The 18741-nt window shown below is 39.0% G+C and overlaps 1 protein-coding gene across 3 annotated transcripts; it reads right to left on the minus strand.

The window, feature by feature from the left end:
• Positions 1 to 2316: 2316 nt before the first annotated feature.
• On the minus strand, positions 2317 to 18357 carry SCG2 (secretogranin II). Of its 3 annotated transcripts, XM_070269193.1 has the most exons (3): positions 16653 to 18357; positions 7547 to 7723; positions 2317 to 4594 (listed from the first exon to the last, which is right to left on the minus strand). In XM_070269193.1, the coding sequence occupies exon 3, from the start codon at positions 4578 to 4580 to the stop codon at positions 2736 to 2738; it is 1845 nt and encodes a 614-aa protein (XP_070125294.1). In that variant the 5' UTR covers positions 4581 to 4594; positions 7547 to 7723; positions 16653 to 18357; the 3' UTR covers positions 2317 to 2735.
• Positions 18358 to 18741: the final 384 nt, after the last annotated feature.

Consider the following 18741-nt stretch of genomic DNA (forward strand, 5'->3'; position numbering starts at 1 on the left):
GTGTTGAGGAGAGGAAAGGGTTGGTCGGTGTGGGTCTTGCCAAGAGCACACAGAGTGCTAGGCTCCTATCTGACTCCTTCTGATGGAGTCATTGACTCTACAAAGGGTGCTGTCTTAGTGCACAGGCAGTTTCTTTCTCCTTCCAGTGATTGTCTGCAGAGAGCATCTGCTGGGGCTCAAGCTACACCCTGACTTCTGCTGGAGGAGATTTCTGGGAAGGGAAAGGGGCAGTGTTGTCCTAATCCCAACTAATTTGTCATCCATGTCCTTGAATGGTACTAAGAGTTGTATTTCTTATGCTAGTGAGCAATGTACTAAAGCACTTATGAAAGCAAAAATCTTTGGATCAGAAATAAATAAGTGTGATGACTCAATAGCTGGGGATATGGTATACTGCAAAAAAGGTAAAGATGCTTGCTGACTCGTGTCTGAGAGAAGTCAGGCAGAGAATATATATGCCAAATTAAAACATCTCCCCAACTGCCAATCCTGATGCCTGAAATGTCATCGTTAGAGAACCATGGAATTTCAATTCTGAGACTTTGAGTAAAAAGAAGCACAGTGTAGCAGAATGAGTTTAGGGTTTGGCATCCCACCGATCTATGTGTAAATCCCAGCCTGGAGCCTTGTCAGCTGCGTCATGTCAGTCAACTTGCTCTCATTTCCTAACCTCAGTAGAATGTTCACACACCACACTGAGGGCAGATTTCTGTTGGGTGGAGACTCATGTGCCAAGTCCTCATTTCTGCAGAGGGCCAGCATGAAGTTAGTCACACAGCTGATTTCAGATTCTAGGAGGAACTTACTGCATGAAACAGAAAATTGAAGAGAAATTACAGTAGTCAGAAAAGTGTATGTGGACATCTGCAAGGCATGACATGTAAATTTGTACCTAGACTTTAAGCTGCACAAATACACTGCATCTCTCCATAATCTTCAATTCATAGGACTGCCCTGTGAGGTAGCAACTCTCTATCATGAAAGCATTTGAGCAAGGACCACTTATTAGAAATACTGTACAGATAATTTATGTCTAAGGTCTCTTCCCCTTACAGATTCTAAAGTTCCACGACATTGTGTGATAATTGAACAGAAAAGAGTCTGCGTGAAATTATAACATAGGAAAACCTACATCCAGTGTTTTCCCCAAGGTATTCAGGCCCTCTCATTGCCTTTTGACCATTCAAAGATTGCCTTCCCTCCCCACCCTTGACACACATACACACACGCATGCAGGTGCCCTCCCTTAGAAGTGCCCAATACTGAGACTGCATAAGCCTCTCACCATCCTACCTCCAACGTCCCATCTCTCAGCTAAAAGCACACTTCCCAGAAAGGCAGTGTAGTGAAGTGGTTAAGAACAGGCATTGACAACTCTTAACACTGGGGGACTTTGGGAAAGTCATTTAGCCTTTCTGAGTTTTGCTTTTTAGGATGTAAAGGGAGATAATAAGAGACCCTTGACAGTGATATAGCACAGACTAAAAGAGGTACCGTGAGTAAAGTGTTTAGTATAGTGCCTACTGCACAATCACATTCAATAAAAAATAACTCCTTTATTTCCTTGCTCTTTTACGACCATTGTTGTTTTGTTGCTGTATCTATTTTCTTGCTGCTTTTGTTGTTGATTCCCTGTTGATGCGTTAGGATGCTGATATCATGCCCACCCCCCAGAAAGGGAGGCACATGGTAACAATTATGCACTATTTAGCCCACTTGAGATTCTCTCTAGCATAAGAGCACGAAAGAGGGCAGAGGGTGTATTCCCACTGTGCCGCCACCCATTCACTTACTTGACAACCAGTTTGGGGGTCCTTTGCCCCTCTCAAATCATAAAAAAGAGGTGGCAGTCTTTCTTCTGGAAAGCAGGGTGACCTGAGAATAGGTAGGCTGCTTCCAAGTCTGCAGTCATTTCTGATTGCCCTGTACATAGCTCTTTTTTTTTCAATGCTAGTTATGAATATGTAAGACTTAAATGCTTTTATTTATATAAATCAAGGGTAAAAGGTAAAAATATGATACCAAAAGGCTTATTTTATAAATCACATATGAGGAAAACCATAGGCAAGTATTAAGTTAGGGGGCTGTTAGAGGATGTTGCATTCTACAAGCATATAGTATGATCAGATATTTAAAATTCGTTATTTCTTACCTGGATTGGCTGTGGAAGGTAATGATTTTCCCTTTTGGCTCCTTACTGTTTGCTCCATAGTCACTGTCTCTGGTTTTCCAGAATAAATAATCCACAGTTGTCCAGAAATAACATTTATTAATCAACAATTACACACACAATAGAAAAGGCCTTATAAATACAACTATATTTATAATGCTTTATTTTTTTTTGCTCCAGTACTCCACAAAACACTACAGACAGTAACAAAATAATTCAATAAATATTAAAAACTTTCAAGAAAATTATAGGACACTCTTTATCATATGTGAGCATCAACAATGCCACAGCCAGTAGATACACTATTAAACACGATCATAGATATCTTTCTTGAGTGAGAGATATGATTAATTTTTATCCAGAAGTCATAACATTTACACACATCCACACACAAGAGAACAGCTCAGAGCAAGTGAAGCAGACACGCCAGTGAAATGGAGTCATCTGCCTGTACATCATTTAAAGATATTACAGTGTTAACAGGATAGAAGTCAACACACTAAAGAGAAATGTTGGGTTCGCTTGGGGAGGGAGGAGGGAAGGCAGGGCAATTAATGAAAGCCGCTTACATATTTTCCATTGCTCTCTTAGCAATATGCTCTCTTCCTTTTTCTGCCTTTTCTTGGTTGAGATATTCCAGCACTTTCATTAACAGATCTTCATCCAAGTACTGTCTGTTGGACGTATCATCATTCTTTGGGGGCCCCACAGAGAGCCTTTTGCTTACTGAGGCCAGTTTGTCAGTCTCCTGAGAGCTGCCTTGATTCAAATGTTCTTTGATGGCCTGCTCGATTTGGTCCTCTTCCTGTAGGTCATCTTCAGATGAAACTTGACTTGGAACTCGCTTCACTTGGTTGGAATTCATGATCTCAGGATATTTAACTAGCATCCTGGCCAAGTACTCTCCTAATTCTTGATCCTTGTCACTCAGGTTTTCATATGCCATTTGTCTGCTTTCAACATCTGGCATCCAGGCACCTTTGGGAAGCTGGTTTGCTCTAGATCTCTCAGGACCATAAGGGAGTCTTGGCAGACCCTTCTCTCGATTATACTGACTGGGAAAATATGGAGGCTTTTGATTTGCTGCACCCTCCATCCCTAAAAGATTTAAAATGTCCTCAACAGTGAGCCCATCCGGTAGGGCCTCTGTCACAGCACGACCAGGTATTTTGGAGTAGCCATTCTTGGAGGGCATTTTATTTTGGAACAGATCTGGATGGTCTAAGTCAACCTCTGAGGTGTCACCTAGGTCAACAGGAAGTTCAAGTTCCTGCTCTGGTTCCACTGATCCATTTGGCTTCTCTCCAGTTTTGAGCATGTCAATTAAGTCTTCAGGGGGTATCTGTAAATTCCTTGAGATTTCAATCAACTGATAAATAGACTGAGAATCAAGTGGTTTCTCCAAAAGCCTGGTTGCTCTTTCCCCATTTCTCCCACTTCCTGCAGCATTCACTAACCTTTTCAGATAGCCGATTACTTTGGAGACATCATCTGAGAGTTGGTCTTTACCCTCTTTCCGGAGATTTTCATCCTGGAGGCCCAGCTGCCCCGAACGCTTCATTTCATCATTGACTTGTTCACTTTTCTCTGCATTCTCTTTGCTGTCTCTTACCTCTTCCTGGGTTTGACTCTCTATTTTTTCCTCTACTGGATTCCAATCTTCTCCCCCAACCACATCTTCATAGGCAATATTATTGGCCTTGTAGACATCATCTTCATCATCTGTGTAAAGTTTTTGTTCCTCATCAACCCTCTCACGCTTTTGGTTGTTTGGTCCTGTCAGCTTCCCCAGCTCTTGGAAGACAGATTCCAAAGTAGCCAGACTTTGAGGAGTATATTGTTCCTCCACTATTTCATTTGTGCGTTTAAAGGGATTGTCCCTGGAATTCTCTTCATACATAGGAGGGAAGCGCATGTGTTTGAGCTTTCTCTCCGGCCACTGTTGAGTCTCATAATCATCAGACATGTCCATTGGAAAATTCTTTTCTGAATTCAAGGCATAGGGCTTGTTTTCTTTTGGTGCAGACTGAGGCTCATTTTCAGCCTGTCTCAAAGCTTCAAGTATTATCCTCATCCATTCATCTTCACTCAGGGAATCCCTTGAACTTTCCGGCAAATGACTTTCATCACCATTTTCTTTTTGCTGAAGGGGAACAGAGACACCTTGGTAGGGATTGTAGTCTGGGCTGCTTTCTTCTTTGTGAGCTTGTTGTCGGAGCTTTTCTATGTACTCCAAAGCCCTGATCATTTCAGGACTGGGATACCTTTGGACATTTTCCAACCTGAGGTCTGGTTCCTTTTGAAGCAGCTGGTTTCGCTGAAATGAAGCTGCTTCGGCCCCAGAGATGAGGAAAATTAAAGGGATGAGAGACAGGGCTGCTCCAAGCTGGTGAGTCTTAGCTTCTGTCATGTTTGAAAGATTTCCTTAAAGCATAGAAAGCATGAGTTAACACAAATGAAACAGACCAGAAGACACTATAGCAAAAGACGTAATTGACCATTAGGGGGGATAAAAACATAGCAGAGATTATTTCACATTAAATTTAGGATGACTCTTTAAAATCCATAAATATTTCCTACATGATTCTCACAAGCTAACCACAGGAATCTAGCAAAATTGTTATCTATTTGCATCAAATTTGCATGGCATTCACTTGGTTAAAATAACAAAAACACTGATATGAGGTTACTTAAATTCTATTGTTTAATTTACAAAACATGTAGTTTGTTTTTTAGTATGCATTGTTTTTGTTTAATAAAGACTTTCTAAGATGAGTTTCAGTTATCTTGTATAGCATTTCTATTGAAATCACTGGTAAAAAAAATTAGTTGGCTTAATTTAAAACAGGCATGCTTACACACACACGCACACACACACTACATTATTTCCTTAAGTTTCTATCAAAAAGCATGTAGTTTAGTTCCTGAATTGTCCATCTAATTTTGTTGTAGAAACACAGCAGCAGTGACATTATTATATAGAATGAAGTGATACAGCATATTAATATCAATTATACTGAATTACCTCTGGATGAGTCTCATTCACATATGTTTTTCAGAAACAACTTGTTCTCACTCTGACACCAAACCCAACTATCAATTTTGGAAGCTCTATATCTTAATAACCTCCAGAATGTGGGTCTTCTCAGATCTCAGCTGGTAGGCTACCCCAATGAAGTTCTTTTCTTCATAAACATACTAAAATAATAAATTAAACTGTCTTAAAATATCTGTGCTCCATATTTCTTCTAATAATTTCATTGTGACTGTCTTGCAAAATGCAATCGTGGTTATGCTTTTCATCAGCCCTCAAGAGTGTATAGTAAATAATAACAGATGCTACAGAGAGAGCATAAGTTTTCTTAACCAGTCTATTTCTGAACTTGTGAGTGTTCAGATTCAGCTTGACTTATGTCTATATCTATTTTGGTGTGGACCTGTAAATCTTAAATGACTCATACTGTTAGAAAATCTTAAAATAACAACTATGCAACTCCCAATTTAGATAAACACAGACGATGTGTTAAATTCTTCCTACTTAAAAATCTTCATTCATTTTTTTTTCCAATGCCTTATAATCTCACATATGAATTAGCAAGGGGATTCATTTTTACATGTTTTACATTGGACATTGCTAACATTGAAAAACTATCTTAATACTTAAAATTTTTGTTGCAAATAAAATAAATGTAAAGGAAGCTCACAAGTTTGTTCATGATATCCTACCTGGATCATGGTTTTGTGATATATAAGCTAAGTTCTGTAGGTACAATTTTCTGTTAGCTTAGATATTGACTATAGAAAATACCATTGTTCACTGAATCATATTGGTATTTAAGTAATGTTTTCAGTTTTCAGAGCTCAGAAATGATTGCAGTTACAGAAATTTCTTTAACACAGGTGCATATATTTATTAAAATGATTCACACTCACCAGACTACTTAATTTACTGAAAGAAAAACCTCCAAAGGCATGTCAGAGAAAACTTCTAAAATACTTACTATGAATCAATGTTTACTATAAGAAATTTTATTCATAAATTCTTAGGTTTAAATAAAATTACATTATACATTCTTCTTTATATTATTTCAGGATTAATTTAGCTTTGGTAATCTATTTTCAACATTGGCATTTGAAATAGTAATTTTAAGAACCTTAGTAAGGTTATTTTCTTTGAAACCATTATCCCAAAGTATTCTTAACATATGAGTTATATGCTTGTGTTTGAAATCATTATCTTGTAGGTGGGCTTTTCTGTGAAGTTGGAGTATAATATTCAATGCAGTTATTTAAACTAAACCTAACAAGTGCTACCTTTTGGTCATTTATAAGGTTCAATCTGGATGATATAACTATTGTTTTTGAATGAGATTCAAAGGATTTCTTTTCCAGGTAGCAGCTCTTCTAAGTAGTGAAGCTGGTTTCAACAGCTCTAATATCCTATATAGGATTTGAACTAAAGCCTCATAAATTAAAATATCTTTTCTGTTGAAATTATACTGGAGCATTGACAAACTCGGGTGGATATATCAAATTTGAGCAATTCAACTAGTTAGGACACAGAAAAAAGAAACACTTGTCCCATTCAAAATCTTCAGCAAGATATTGTACAACCTCTTTCAATCAAAATGCAATAATAATAATAATATCTTCTAGAGTTATGAGTTTCTTTATGTATTCATAATTATCATCTCTCTGTAATTCATGGTCATATCCAACCTATATAACCCAAGATAACATTTCACCCTGAATAAAGGAAGACGTCTGTGTTCAGGATCATTCTAATCTCAGTTCCATGAGACTAAAATTAAGAAATAATAATGAAAGCCCTTGCAGAGTATACTAATTCAGAAAATAATTTTATATAGTTAATTTTGAGCTCTTGCAAGGTAAATGTCAAAGGAAAAAAACTATTTACAAAATTGGTTGCCCCTATGACTAATGTGTCTAACAGCCTTTGAATCATTAGAAACCTACTGTTAAGAATATTAGGCATATTAATTATATCCCAGGCTTTGTATCTAGTTCTTAGGGGGAGAAACAATAAATTAGGGAAAGAAACAAAATATCAGGCTTGATTAACTTTACATTAACATATGTATTAACAGTAAAATCCTTAACTTTTTCACGCTTCTTACATATTATTATATAAATAACATTATCGTTAATAAATATCCAATAGCAAGAGGTATAAATCATAGATTCAATCTCATGTCTATATATAGCGTCCTTACATGGCTGAGGAGCAGCAGGTTGCTATTCAGTTATTCTATAGAGATGAGCTTACCAAATGGTCTTTTTCTTCTCAACTAGGAATTAAGGGAAGAACGCACGATTTAGAACTTTCCAGTAAATCGAAGGGAAAAACAGTCTTACCTCTTTTTTTATATCTCAGAGAAGATCCACAGCGTGTTCCTCTCCGTCCACCGGCTGAGCTGCTGGGGCCGTTTCAGCACCCGGACAGCTCCTCGGCTTATAGGGAGCCGCCGCGCCTGACTCCGCACTGCCACACTGACGTCACCGGGCTCGGTCACAAACCCGAGCACAAGCGAGCTTTTCAAAGAACCCGAGAGAAATAATCACTTTATATATTTAAAAAAAAAAAAAAAATGCTGCATGCTTACGCCACCTGTCTTTTTGTGGCAAAAATTGCAGTTTTTTCTTTTATCAAAATCTTTGAGGCTTGAAATACAATGCTCTGAACAATTTCCTTCAGAGAGGAAGAAATCTGTCAGACAGACATGGCTAATTGCAATATAATCTCATCTATGTTCTAACATCTTGTGATAAGGCTCTCTTGTTGCTGTTGCTGTTGTCGTCGTCACTATAAGAAAGTTTTACAGACAAGGATTTTTTTCTTCATTGCCACAAAGAAATTACATTACCTTTCCCTGGTATTCTCCAAGAGAAATGAAAGACACATTATGAATATGAAAAGTCATATTTCATATCATGACTACAAGCAGCATTGTTTTTAAACTCCTATTTATTTGAATAAAAAGGACAGTTTCCTCTTTTTTATATAAGACCAAATTTGAACATTCTAATGACCTGGAATTTTGCTTTAGAACTTCAATATAATTTTGAAGTGGATATTCTTAAGATTTCGTGTCTAGTATTTGATAATTCTTTATGAATGTATTGGTATCTTTTACAATATTTATCTCAAAAAGGGAAGCTTAAAAGTTGAGTGTTAATGAAAATATTTCAATTAAGAGAAAAACAAATTATTTCAATGTTAGAGAAAAATGTGACACATACGTAATTGGAATCCATTTTCAACTGAGAGGAAGTTGTACTATAAATATTTTCCTTCTCCTGTTGAATCAGATGAATTGAATACCTTCCATAAACACGACCAATCCAGGGAAGAATACAGCAGTTAACTCAATCTCTCAGATTGGTAACTCAAGACCATTGCTGTGTTTTGCCAGGTAACTTGATCATGCATTTTAACAGTTTATATAAGTCTAAATTTTAACTTTACTTTATTAAAATTATAAGTTTCCTAAAACTGTATATTTTGAAATATATTTTAAGTATGCAAAAGAATCTTGCTATATAAGAGATCCCTTTATATCTCTATGAAATGAATAATCGGCCACTGATTTACCCATTCAGTGAGTTGTAAGGCCTACTAAGTGCCAGATACAAAGATGAATGAAATATATTATATATATTGCTTTTGAAGTTCCTTTAGTCTAGTGGGGATGACAGACAGACAGATTATTCAGATATAAATTGGAAAGCACTAAAAAAGAGGTTACTCAGCAGTGTTTGGGGAACATTGTGGAGATCCACTTGGTTCAATCTAAAAATTCAGAGGGGAAAAAAGCCTCCTGAGAAAAGAAGTGTGATCTGAGATTTCTCATTATCAGTTTTATTAAAATGATTTCTAAATGTACTTGGTAAACCACAGTACTCTCAAACTCCTCGAGGAAATAGGAATGGCTTACTACCTTATGCAAAAAACCATCTTGGGAAAAGTGGCCCTTGATTCTCCCTCTTTGTTCTCCTTGTATTTGATTTTCCTAAATGACCAAGAGACCATCATCTGTGGACTGACATGGAACTCACACAGGCTCAGACCGGAGTGCTACGGCCAATTCATCCAATATATTTGTGTCTCATAATGGGTTTTTAGAACATGGTCAAGTGCTAAGTTGAAGAGACCTGAGTAATCTGAGCATATTTCTCAAGCACCATCTCAATGACACTAGCTCATTTGCTGATATCTTTGTTAGCTTTACACACATGGTAACATTTTCTTAAATCTTGACAAACACCTGGATAGCCTCTCTGAGTTTGACCTAATTTGCTTTCTATATGGCCAGTTCAACCAACCAGTATCAACAGAGCCTCAAAAAATTTCACAAGATTACTCTTTATTTGAGGAAGATTGGCCCTGAGCTAACATCCATTGCCAATCTTCTTTTTGCTTGAGGAAGCCTATCGCTGGGCTAACGTCTGTGGCAATCTTCCTCTATTTTGTATGTGGGACACTGCCATAGCATGGCTTGATGAGTGGTGTATATATCTGCTCCTGGGATCCGAACCTGCGCACCCCGGGCCACTAAAGGAGAGGATGCGAACGTAACCACTATGGCACCGGGTCAGCCCCTCACAAGATTATCCTTAAACAGTCAAGTTGGTTCAGCATAGGTCTCAACAACCCTCAAGGAAGTCACTCTTTACCAGGCTAGTTCACATATGTGGAACGGGACATTTTCGGCAAGGACTGAAGCTATAGTTCTTCTAAGGCCCTGAAATCAACCTCTTTCCTAAGAATGTCTTTAATCATCCCAAATCCATATAAAACCTCACCCAAAAACTCCAAATAGAAGTGCTGGGATGGACTGGCTCCACCAGCTAAAGGTATGGGTAGAGCAATGAGCCATACATGGGTGCCTGAATTCCTGCCTGCTATATGATACTGTGATAAATAACTATCATCTGTTGAGTTCCATCACCTTCCAAGCACCGTACTTGGAACTTCGGCAACCTAATTTAATCCTCATGACAACTAAAATGGATAGCTATTTTTATCGCCATTTTTCAGATGAAAAAACTGAAACTCAGAAATAATTGGCCACTGTTTCCTTGCTCATAATTGATAGAGGTAGGATTTGAACCTAGTTCTTTCCAAAGCTATTTCCATAATAAAGGCTATGATTTAGGCACTCTGCTAGGTGATAGGAATACAGAAATGAATATGGCATGGATCCAATCATTAAAGATCCAAGTCTAGAATGTAGTCACTTTGACAAAAATCCTCAGGGGTGTCTCAGTTGCTTTTCCTGGTCAATGCCCAGATGGCACAGGCCCAGACTCCTATCTGGGGCAGCAAAAATGGAAAACAAGTTGACATTAGATCACTTCCTTGATGTTACGAGGCATATTATAATGTCTTCCAAAAAAGAAAGTAATTATTGAATTTGGAAAATTCTATTCACCAGCAGCCTGTGTATTATAGATTTTTCAATAAGTTTTATTTAATATATCTCTAGAAGTCATTAATTTTTTGCCAGTAGTTATTTGTTCTAAAGGGAACTATTTTCTCTAACAGAAATCTATTTGGAGAAGAAGTTAAAATGCAATTTATAGAGAGAAAGCAAACTGTTTGTTGATGTGAAATCTTTTAGAGCATGTATAATATATTAAAGATAAACTATAAATCTTTTTATCACTAAGCCTGAGATAAGATCATTTTAAATGTTCCTTACAAAATTTTAATTTTCTGTTAAGGCTATATAGCCAATTATCATTGCCTCCAAGAAACAAACCTCTCTATCTTGGACATTTTCAAAATAATTATGTACTGTGTATGATAATGGTTTTTACTAAATTAGCTTGCATCCTCACCATGGTGCTGTTAAGATCTAACTAATCGTTCACAATTTAAACCTAAGTAATTAGAATGCACTAATTTGTTTTTATGATAGGATTTTCTTAAATCTTGGTCATTTTATTCTTTGTTATTCATTTTCATATTTCATTTGGACCAGATTTTGACTTTTCTTTGATTTGTAAAGCAATCCTCTACCTTAATAATCCTTTGATTTGCAATGTATCTCTCTTCCTCTCCACTCCATTACACTTCCCATTTAGTTTCAATTTATACGAAAGCAATTAAGATCCAGAAGGCCAATATGTCTTCTTTCTCCTCTTTCTCCCATCTTCTTCCTCCCTGTCATTAATGCCCTCCCTCCCTCATCCTCGTCTCCTTTGGCAAACAAGGCTGTCATGGAGGAGTCCAGTCTGCAGCATGTATGACTGAGTTCTCCCAGCATTTCCAGGGGGCAGGGAGTTGCCTGCATTGCCTTCACCCGACCCCTCAAGGCCTTGGCTACTTCTCATTGCTCGTTTCTCCCCTGTCTTCCTCCCTTCCCTTTTTACCTTTCCTTCTTTATACTCCTTGTTTACTCTTTACCTCCCCAATGCCTTGCTTCGAAAATTTACTTAAACGCCTTTCTTTTAGTTATTGTACACTTTATTAATAAATGTTCCTATCATAAAAGGACTTTTTAAAAAACTCTCTATCAAGAATAAAATATTTTTCTACTTCCCTTGCAAAGGCAAAGCCTGCCAAACTGCTGCTCAGAGAACACATAAATCAGAAACTGGGTACATTTAATTTAATACCTTAACCATCTAGTTTCCCAGACAAAACCCACTAGTTCTAGGAGGCAGGAACTCTGCTTTCTACCACTGTACCCTCAAGCCTAGCCCAGTGCCTTGGACACAAGGGCTGGCCAAAAATACACTGTGCTGAAGTGAGTTAATGTTTTCTCATTCCTACTGTCAAAGCTTCACACACTCCATCTTGGATTTGTGTGTGTGTGTGTGTGCGTGCGTGTGTGTGTTTGTGTGTGTGAAGATTGGCCATGAGCTAACATCTGTTGCCAATCTTCCTCTTCTTGCTTGAGGAAGACTGTCACTGAGCTGACATCTGTGGCAATCTTCCTCTGTTTTGTATGTGGGACACTGCCACAGCATGGCTTGACCAGCAGTGTGTAGATCCCAGCCAGGGATGCGAAACTGCGAACCCTGGGCCACCAAAGTACAGCGCATAAACTTAACCACTACACCACCAGGCTGGCCCCTTTCTTGGGATTTTTTTACTCCATTCGAAGTGTCCTAATGCAAATGAACTGCCTTTATTCATCTGAGCTTCAGGCAATGCTAGCAAATTATGTTTAAGTTTTTTCTTAAGGAAAATTTTCTTTTACTATAAGGTCACTCTACTCTTTTCCTTATTTTGTAAGACATTTTCCCGATAATTGAGTTAAAATATGACATTGCTCATAAAGAAAAATGAGCCATTTATAATTCCAGTATTTCTCGTTTCTTTGTAATTTTTTTTGCTCTTATTATCAAGGAACCACATTACTGGTGGCCCTAGATGGACTAGGTGACATGTAAGGCCCCTTCTAATCCTTGGAGACTGTACCTCTTTTCTTTGTGAAATGGGAGACAGCTGAGAGATTATTTTTGCGCTTATCTACTAGGTACTAAAATATGCTGTTTCTCATAAACCCTCAATGAGAACCACTTAAACCAAATAAATTTAGGCTTTCTTCTCCATTGCTTTTGGATTCTGAAACCATCTGGTGCTTGGAGGAAAAGAAAGTACCATTCTCTTAATCTAATACATGCATGTTTGAGCATCTGTTTCTTCAATGGGTTTTGGGAGAAGGAAGTTTGTGCACTAGAAGTTAATTACTTTGCTTAAAACAACACTGAATGTCTCAATCTTTCAGATTCTCCAGGCATAATTGTTTTATGAATCAATGTTTTCAGTATTTACATGCAAATATTTTAATAAGGATATTTTCTGCTTGGAAACGACCCAGCTAGACACTCTTACCCCTCCTTTTAATCAGAAGCCCAGGGAGAGGTAGGAGGATCTTCAAGGTCAAAGTTTAGCATCTTCCCGATTAAGTTTTGCATTTTGTGTCCAGGACTCCCACTGACTCACCAGAAGACTTTCACAGTTCACTTAGCCTTTGTAGGGATTTTAGGGGGCTATTTTTATAAAATGAATATATCACTTCTGGAGGTAGGGCACTTGCATACATAACTGAGGTGGGGAGCCGAAAACGGCCTCCACAACCTAAAATCTTCTGCTCCAAATCCAACCACTATGTCTGTATTCTGTATCACAGAATTTCCTGGAATTTTTGATAGAAAGTGCAGAATTAGTATACCTGGCGAATCATCTAACTACTTTGACACTGAAGAAAGAAGGATATGCTACAGATGAGGTGATTGAAAGCTCGTGTGTTAGAGCAGTGATTCTCCAAGTGTGGTCCCAGATCAGCAGTATTGGATGGGCATCAGCAGGGAACATGTTAGCAATGCACATTCTCAGACCCCACCCTTATCTACTGAATCAGAAACTCTGGTGATGGGTCCTAGCAATGAGGGTCCTAACAACCCTTCCCAGTGATTCTAACAGACGCTAAGGTTTGATAACCACAGAGTTACAGCATAAGAAGGCAAGCTGTAGAGAAAGGCTACAGGGTGCATCCTGAGAATCCTCAAAGGCCAGAACAAAGACTCTAGAATAGAGGGTAAGAACCCCGACAATGGGGAAAGGAGTGCAAAAAATGAAGTCAAAAGCAACAGAGACATGATTGACTAATTTACAATTTTACTTTGACCAGCCCTTTTGGAGGTTCCTGAAAAATTCTGAAGTGCTCAGAGATCTAAGCCCCCACAAGCAAACATGAGCAGAATGAAACACATCTGTTCCACAGGTTCTTTATGAGTATTTGGAGAAGTTGCTGCAGCAGCTTCAAACATGGGGAAATGAAATAGCCCCAGCATTGCTGCCTCTATAGCTTAGAACTGGAGCAATGATGCCAGGGTCATTTCAATACATCACATCTGGTATAAACAAGAATACTAAAAATTTGACTACTTAAAACAAGTCATGTCAATACTATAGTAAATTGATTCCAAATTTCCATCAAAAGATATAGTATTTCCATGCCTTTCTTAGATGGCATAACGAAACACTCATTTTTTTCTTTTCTTACATCTTTAAATTTTTCTATCAGAACTGCTCATTAGGCATAAAACCAAATTTAAATGAAAATATATTTGATCTTTTCCTACAGTTTTCCTAGAGACTTGCTCACTAGCCCATTATTTATTCCTGTTATAGAAATGCTATTGTTATTTACAAAGAATGTCTCTTTCTCAACTTACAAAGATTTCATTTTAAGTTGATTCTTGCATAAATATAGATGAGTTTACCTGAGTACAAACCAGCTCCCAGATTGTTATGATTGGAAAGGTACATAAAATGTCATCTACTCCCACCTAGTCCATTGCTTTCATCGACTCCATCACATTCCTGAGAATTCCTTCTAGAATATACTTAAATGCCTCCAGAGAAGAGCAACTCATAACCTTCCAATGCCACCTGTTCCATCTTTGGACAATTTTATTCTCAAATCTCAAGCTTTTTCCCTTGTATTGGTGAAGCCCTTGTGGGCTTCTCCATGGATCCTTGCTCTGAACTCCAGGGCTATGTGGAGCTAGTCTCGGTCCTCCTTCCTGTGACCAGAATCCCACCTCCCCACCCACTCTGCTTTTCCTAAGTGAAATCATTCTATTAAACTTTCTTCATGAGTCCTGGTTCTGAGTGCCCTCTCCAAAGCACAGTCTTTGGCTTAATTATTTAAGACTCTCAAACAGCATCTAACTCAGGGTGGACATCCTTCAACCCAGTCCCTCTGCCTAGAAAGCCTCCCCACACCCATACTGCCTGCTTTTCCCAGTCAACCTCCGACTTCAAAATAAAGTTCAGCCACCACTTTCTCAGGAGATCCTTCTCTGACTTCCCGGACACGGCAAATTCTAGAATATTTCCTCATGGACCACATATCTCTCCCGCTTAGTAGTCATTACAGTTGTAATGTAGCATTTATTTGTGAGATTCTTAGATTACTCTCTTCCCAGTTGACTGTAATCTCTTAGAGGACATGAGGTTAAGGATCTTGTTTTGTTTCTCGCACAATATACACAAAAGCCATTCAAACCAAGATTAAAAATAATAACATCTACAAATAAATACATCAAGACCTGAGCCGACCACATTCCCTCCCAGTCTCTTACCTCCTCAACGCCTCACATTATCAGTTATAATCTCTGACCCTCAGTTTCAACCATGGAATCATTACCTCCTCAGTTCATTCGTGCACTTTCTCCGTCTCCACTCCCTCACCCCTCTCCTTCCCGGACCATTGCTAATTCTTCCCAGTTGCACCTTTCTTCCGTATCCATTTTCACAGCCTCTTCACATCCCCTGATGTTTGATCTTTCTAAGGATCTCTTCCCAGCCTTTCCAGTGTTTATCACTAATCTCCTTCCATACACATCTTTTTCCTCCAGGAAGTTAGGTATGGCCACCTTAAGGGAAATCATTTCTGTTTCTAAGTTGAGCCAGCACTCAGGACATACGGTTGACTCAATGACTGCCATGTTTGATTAAAAAATCAGTCAACTTATATTAATTGCCTACTAAGTACAAACTATGGAGCTCGATCCTTAAAAATATAGTAGCAAATTATCTTTCAACATTTTTCCATTATGTGTCTCCTCTGTTCAACTAATACTAACTGGATTAAACTTTCCACAGTTCAAGATCTTTCACTGATTTTTTCTCAATGCTCCTCCATACCTCTCCAGTCCCACCTCTCTGGATTTTCTGTTGCAATTGTATAAACCTCTCTACCAGAAGATATACTTAATCTCCTCAAGCCCATCTTCATCCACATCACTCTTCTTGCCCAGAAAATGGTCTACCCCTCTTCTCTACCATTTTGATTCTTTAAAAACATTTTAGTTGATTCATCTCCTCAGTGATACTTTCCTTCATTAATCCCTACCCCCAGCATGCAGTTAATCCATTTACGAGAGCACAGATTTTTTAACCTGAGGTCCATTGAATCCCATGAAATTGAATGCAAATGTTTATGTGTATATTATAGTGTGCTTTTTATCGGGCAGCTCCAGAGCTGTAAACAGATGCTCAAGTCAATACGTAACCTTAAAACTTTGTTGTAGCTGTTAGTACTGTTCACTAATATTTCTGATTCTCCCCTCTTTGGGGCATACGATAGAATTACATTTCTTGGACTCATGATGAGGTGGCACCATGTGACAAGTTCTAGCCTATGACTTAAAATGAACATAACACAGAGTTCACTTTCCCTCATCATAGCAGCAAGCAAGGTTTAAGATGGCGGCCCGGCCCCTGAGTGACTGATGGCAATGTGCAAAGTTGCCTTGCAGACCTGTCATGGGCACCTAGTGTGAGCAAGAAATAAAGTGGTTTTAAGCTATTGGTTTTGGGGGATTGTTTGTCACCATATACAACCTAGTCTATCCTGACTGATATAAACATTGAAATCATCTGGTTTGGAGTATTACTATAACTTGAATCTCTATAGCCTTAGGGTCATGGTCTTACCTAGAGAAGAATGGAGAGACGAGCTGGCAATGAGGATCCTGTCCTGCTCCCCTGGAGGCTTGTGTTCTCAAAGGCGTCAGTCAGATGCATCCATGTTTCCCAAAGTATGGAAAGCACATCCACAGCACCAGTGGAAGTGATTTTATGCCAGATGTAGACATAGCATTAAGTAACATTAAATTGCAGTCTGAAATTTATTCCTTGCTTGATTCTCTTGCTTATATAAGGAAAAAACTTCAGTTGGGAGCTAGCAAATCTTTAACACTTTTCTAACACTTGAAAATCTTCCCTTTTTGGCCTTAGGCTCAGAGTTTTCAGCAGGTTGGAGGATCTAACCAGCAATTAATCAACATCTTTATATTTTTATTGAATATACGGTTTGGGTTGCTTCCTCGTTATGTTTTCAAGTTGAGGTAGTAATAAAAACCTTATATTCAAGCTTAACAAAAGACTCAATATAGAAAATATATTAAGGAAATAATAGTACCGATAATGCTTACAGATAACAAAAATAATTCTCCAAATGACTAATTTGGGGGAAATTTTGGGTTACACGGTACTTCAACCTTGAGTGAGGCTTAATCTTCATTTTTGGTCCAGAACTCTTGGTGGCACAGCCGCAGTCCCCGCCTCTTCTTCCCATCTCCAAGAATGCTATATTCAATAACCAAAAATTGTTTTAAATGTTTTTAGTTCCATAGTAAAACTTGCCTTAGAACAAATTCAATAGGCAGCAGCTATCTATGGGAAAAGGTAGAATACTGGGCTTCTGTCTAGCTGTGTGGCCTCAGGCAAATTACTCAACCTCTCTGGGCCTGGGTTTCTTCATTAGCCAAATGGGGGTAATATAAAACCTAGGCTGAGGGCCTCAGAGAATTGCTGCAAGGATCCAATTATATAATAGTTGCAGAAATGTTCTGGAAAGTTTCAGGCATTCTGCAGATGTCCTGCCTGATTATCATTCACCTCCCAATCCCCGGGAATTCACTGAAACCGGGCTTAAGATTCCTGAATTTTAAAACAGTAACCAAGCTAAAAAAATAATTTCCTTTACGCCAATGTGATTAGAATTGATTTCTGGACTCCGCTGCAAGGCAAGGCATTTGCAACCTCCGCTCAATTAGAAGGAAGAAGAGATGAAACGCAAGTGTTTGCGTAACTCCTGGAAGCAAGTTCCGCTCTCCAGCCGGTGGAGGTGGAGTTTCTTCCGGGAGGCTGCTTCTGGCTCAGGCTGCCTCGACTTCAGCCCCGGCGTGGCGTCAGATGGAAGAATTTAAAGTCAAAACACACGCGGCTCTAGGGAGTGAGATGTGAGTCATGGTCCGCTGGGGCTGCGAAGCTCGGGGGAAGCGCAGCAGATATGAATGAAAGAGAATAGCCCCTCATTTCAGGCCCGCGCCGCCGCCTGCTCAGCCCAAGGCCAGGTTCACGGTTTAACCATCAGGATCTCCGCACAGCGCTGCACTGAGGGACACAGTGGAAGCAATTTGCACATTACGCATTCATAGAGGCACAGCCATTCATTACGTTCATCCCCTGGCTCTGTCTAATGAGCCTCGGGAACAAGGCTGAAATGTCACGACGCTTTGGCGTCTCTTCCTGATGGGAGAAGTACGTGATGCTGAGGATGCCGACAACGCAGCAGCCGAGTTTCAGAGGAACCAGGGATGGAGCCTCAAAACCCTGAAACGACAGCCATCCCAGAAGCTCCCAGCCTTCTTGGCTGCTTGAGCTAATTAGTGTTCTGAGCGAATGAGATGCTTCAGAGTCCCTTTTGGGTATTTATTTCCTGACCTCAACTCTGACATCTCTAAATTGCCTGTGTCTCTCACTAGCATCCACCAGCTAAAGTAGGATTTAGGGTCTTTTAACAATAGCAATCAAAAGCCAGGGAGATAAAATCCTGTTTTTCTCCTACAACAGTGAATTCCTTCCTTCTGAACTATGCTTCATTTCTCTTCACCTTAACTAAAAGTCAAGAATCATCCATCTATCAAGAGGAGAGAGAGACAGTTAACGGGCCAGTTCTGGAGCCAGACTGCCTGGGTTTGAACCCTGTCTCTGCCACTTCCTAGCTGTGGAGGTTATT

This window comes from Equus caballus, chromosome 6, assembly GCF_041296265.1.
Source record: "Equus caballus isolate H_3958 breed thoroughbred chromosome 6, TB-T2T, whole genome shotgun sequence".
In the NCBI taxonomy this organism is placed as follows: domain Eukaryota; kingdom Metazoa; phylum Chordata; class Mammalia; order Perissodactyla; family Equidae; genus Equus; species Equus caballus.

Excerpts from the sequence above, each read along its gene's own strand:
- SCG2 (XM_070269193.1), bottom strand. The coding sequence starts at position 4,580 with ATGACAGAAGCTAAGACTCACCAGCTTGGAGCAGCCCTGTCTCTCATC.